At 56.2% G+C, this 3,176-nt stretch overlaps 1 protein-coding gene across 1 annotated transcript in view; it reads left to right on the forward strand.

The window, feature by feature from the left end:
* The window catches only part of EAH_00027900 (Heat repeat family protein, related, related), a gene marked incomplete at both ends in the record, with an annotated part of 5,153 nt that extends 2,098 nt beyond the window's left edge, over positions 1 to 3,055 (forward strand). Inside the window, 6 exons of the mRNA XM_013392711.1 lie at positions 1 to 97; positions 878 to 1,545; positions 2,093 to 2,186; positions 2,289 to 2,451; positions 2,647 to 2,752; positions 2,973 to 3,055. The exon at positions 1 to 97 is cut by the window's left edge and continues 18 nt beyond it. Coding sequence (XP_013248165.1) covers positions 1 to 97; positions 878 to 1,545; positions 2,093 to 2,186; positions 2,289 to 2,451; positions 2,647 to 2,752; positions 2,973 to 3,055 — 1,211 coding nt within the window. The remainder of the gene's footprint in view (positions 98 to 877; positions 1,546 to 2,092; positions 2,187 to 2,288; positions 2,452 to 2,646; positions 2,753 to 2,972) is intronic.
* Between the last annotated feature and the right edge of the window lie 121 nt (positions 3,056 to 3,176).

The raw sequence follows: 3,176 nt of genomic DNA on the forward strand, positions 1-3,176 counted from the left end.
CTGCTGCTGATGATGGTGCTGATACAGCTGCTGATGCTGCTGCTGCTGATCGTGAGTTTGCTGCTGTTGCTGCTGCTGCAGATGTGTCCTGGTCTGGGTGAGGAGACAGTTGAGACCCGCGTGCTGCCGTTGCTGCTGCACATCCACTCTGCTGCTGCTGGCGCTAGCAGAGAGGAAAGAACTGCAGCAGCTGCTTCAATGTTCGACTTGGCAAAGGTGCTGCTGCTCTCTGTTGCTGCTGCTGCTGCTGCTGCTCTTTGCTGCTGCACTTTGCCGCTGCTGCTCCTCCTTGCTGCTGCTGCTGCTGCTGCTGCCGCCGCCCAGTGTGCTGCGTCCCCTCCTGCTGCTGTTCCTGCTGCTTCCCATGCTGCTGTGGCGTGACAGCCGCTGCTGCTACTGCCGCTGCTGCAGCTGTTGCTGCCGCTGCTGCTGCTGCTGCTGTTGCTGCTGCTGCTGCTGCTAAGGGCAGTGCTTTTTTGCTGCATTTGGGGTGTATGCACAGTCGGTGTCTGCTGGCGTACGGCTCACAGCGCTGCTGCCAGCCTTACTGGAGACCCTCAAGGATCCGCAACCGTAAGAGTTGCTGCTGTTGCTGCTGCTGCTGCTGCTGCTGCTGCTGGATTGGCTGCTAGGCGTGCTGCTGCTCCTGCTGCTGCTTGGACTTTCCTTGCAGCTACTGGCTGTCTCAGGCTGTCCCTCTTGCAGCAGCTTCTGCTGCTGCTGCTGCTGCTGCTGCGGAGGGTTGCTGGGGTTTAATGACTGCCCAGCACCAGCAGCAGCAACAAAGACAGCACATCTAAGTATAGGGTTACCTATGGGCTCGAGGGCGTAGGGTTTAGGGTTTAGGGTTTAGGGTTTGCTGCTGCTATGCCTGCAGTTGCGTCCGCCTGGCAGCGAAGCAGCAAGTTTGCTTCTTCTTAACATCTGTTGCTGAGTTCTTTTCTCCTGCTGCTTCTTTTGCCGCGCTGCAGCAGCATCAGCAGCAGCAGCAGCAGCAGCAAGCAAGTCTGCATCAGGGCAGCCAGAAAGGGGATAAACATCGCTGTGAGCAGCAGAAGAAGCAGCAGCAGAAGCAACAGCAGCAGCAGCAGAAGCAGGAAGCACAACTGCAGCAAGGCGAGCAGCAGCAGCAGCAGGAGCTGCAGCAACAGCAGCAGCTGGAAGGCGAACACTGCCTCTCAGAAGCAGCAAGCCCGCATTGTGCTAGTGACAGTGACAGCAACAGCAGCAGCAACAGCAGCAGCAACGGCGAACAAACTAGCGGAGAAGCAGCAGGGGGGATGAGTGATACAGCAGCAGCAGCAACACCAGCAGCAACAGCAGCAACAGCAGTAGCAACAGCAGCGGGGCCTCCCCCACAAGATTTGCCGCAAGCGAACGACGGAGCTGAGGAAGACAGCACAGCAGCAGCAGCAGCAGCAGCAGCAGATCGTTTGAAGCTGCTGCTGCATGCATATTGCAGCTTGACGGAGTCGGAGGCAGCAGAAGAAGAAGCAGCAAACCTGGGGCCCTTCTCCTTTGGGGGTGCTGCACAAGGTGTTGCAGGTGAGCATACACCCCAACAAGCAGACAGCAACACGGCTGCTGCTGCTGAGGCTGCGCCATCTGCTGCTGCTGCTGTTGCTGCTGTAGGAGTTGTTGGTTCTCACAATCGAGATTGCTGTCGTTGCTGCTGCTTTTGCTGCTGCAGCTGCAGATGCGGCAGCCGGTCGTTTGTGTTTTCTTCTCTTATGGAGATTGCATTTGCTGCTGCTGCTACTGCTGCTGCTACTGTTGCTACTGCTGCTGCTGCTGCTGCAGGGGAGGGTTTATTTGCTGCTGGCGAAGCAGAGAGCTGCTACTGCAGCCTTTGTCAGTGGACAAGGAGACAGACAGCGGAGATAAGCACAGGATACAGCCCCACAGGAAGCGCAGCAGCAGCAGCAGCTGCAGCAGCAGAAATCGGCACAGGCATGCTGCTTCCGATGTCTGCTGCAGCCTGTGCTAGCTTCACCTTTGCTGCTGTTGCTGCTGCAGCAGGAGCAGCAAACTGGCCGCTGCTGCGAGGCTGCTTGAAAGACCTGCTGAAACACCCTTGCTTGGTGGTGAGCAGCAAATAGCAACAGCAGCAGCAACAGCAGCAGCAACAGAAGCAGCAACAGCAGCAGCAACAGCAGTAGCAGCAGCAGCAAAAGACAGGAAGTGCTGTAAGTTTGTTTGGTGCTGCAGGTGCGCAGGTCGCTAGCGGCTTCGTTATTTGCTGTTGCTGCTGCAGCACTACCACGGAATGGCTCATGCCTCTGCTGCAGCCAGCAGCAGCAGCAGCAAGAACAGCAGCAGCAGCAAGAGCAGCAGCAGCAGCAGCAAGGAGGCAGCAGCGACTGCAGCAAATGTGCAGAAGAGCGCTGCCGGCGAGAAGAGGAATTTGCAGATGCAGCGCGGCGTCTCCTAGATGATGAAAACGCTGTCAAGGTGAGGGTTTTAGGGTTTAGGGTTTAGGGTTTAGGGTTTGGGGTTCAGAGTTGTGGGCCTAGGCCATAAGGTTCACTTTTTCGGGCTTAGGGTTTAGGGTTTAGGGTTTAGGGTTTAGGAAAGGGCGGTGATTGACATCTTTCTGAAGGGAAGAGCTGAGGGTTTAGGGTTTAGGGTTTAGGGTTTAGGGTTTAGGGATCGTACCGAAGGGTTTGCGGTGTATGTACAGCACGCTGCAATAAAGACGGCGGGTTTGCTGGCGCAGCCACTTCCTTCTTCTTGCCGACGGGATATCGTTTGCGTAAGGAGAAATGAGGGTTTGGGGTTTAGGGTTTAGGGTTTAGGGTTTAAGGCTTAGGGCTTTGGGTTTAGGGTTTAGGGTTCAGGGTTTTCAAGCCCCTACTCTATGCGGATATTTCTGTCTGTTTGAAGGCTCATGGCGTCCTTATGCGTGTGCAGCCAGCGGTGTCTCGACTTAGGGTTTAGGGTTTAGGGTTTAGGGTTTAGGGTTTGCGGTTCAGAGTTTGGCGTCTGCCTGCGACTCTTCGGGGCATCAATTCTCTCTTCGGCTGATTGCAGCGCAGCAGCTGCCGCTGCTGTTTGAGTTAAGCGATGCTTCTTTGAAGGACCTTCTTCTCTCCCTTGCATTCGAGTCAGATACCTGCTGCTGCTCTTGCTGCTGCTGCTCTTGCTGCTGCTGCTGCTGCTGCTGCTGCTGCTGCTGC

The sequence above is a fragment of the Eimeria acervulina genome, genomic scaffold (genome assembly GCF_000499425.1).
Source record: "Eimeria acervulina Houghton genomic scaffold, Eah_scaff242, whole genome shotgun sequence".
In the NCBI taxonomy this organism is placed as follows: domain Eukaryota; phylum Apicomplexa; class Conoidasida; order Eucoccidiorida; family Eimeriidae; genus Eimeria; species Eimeria acervulina.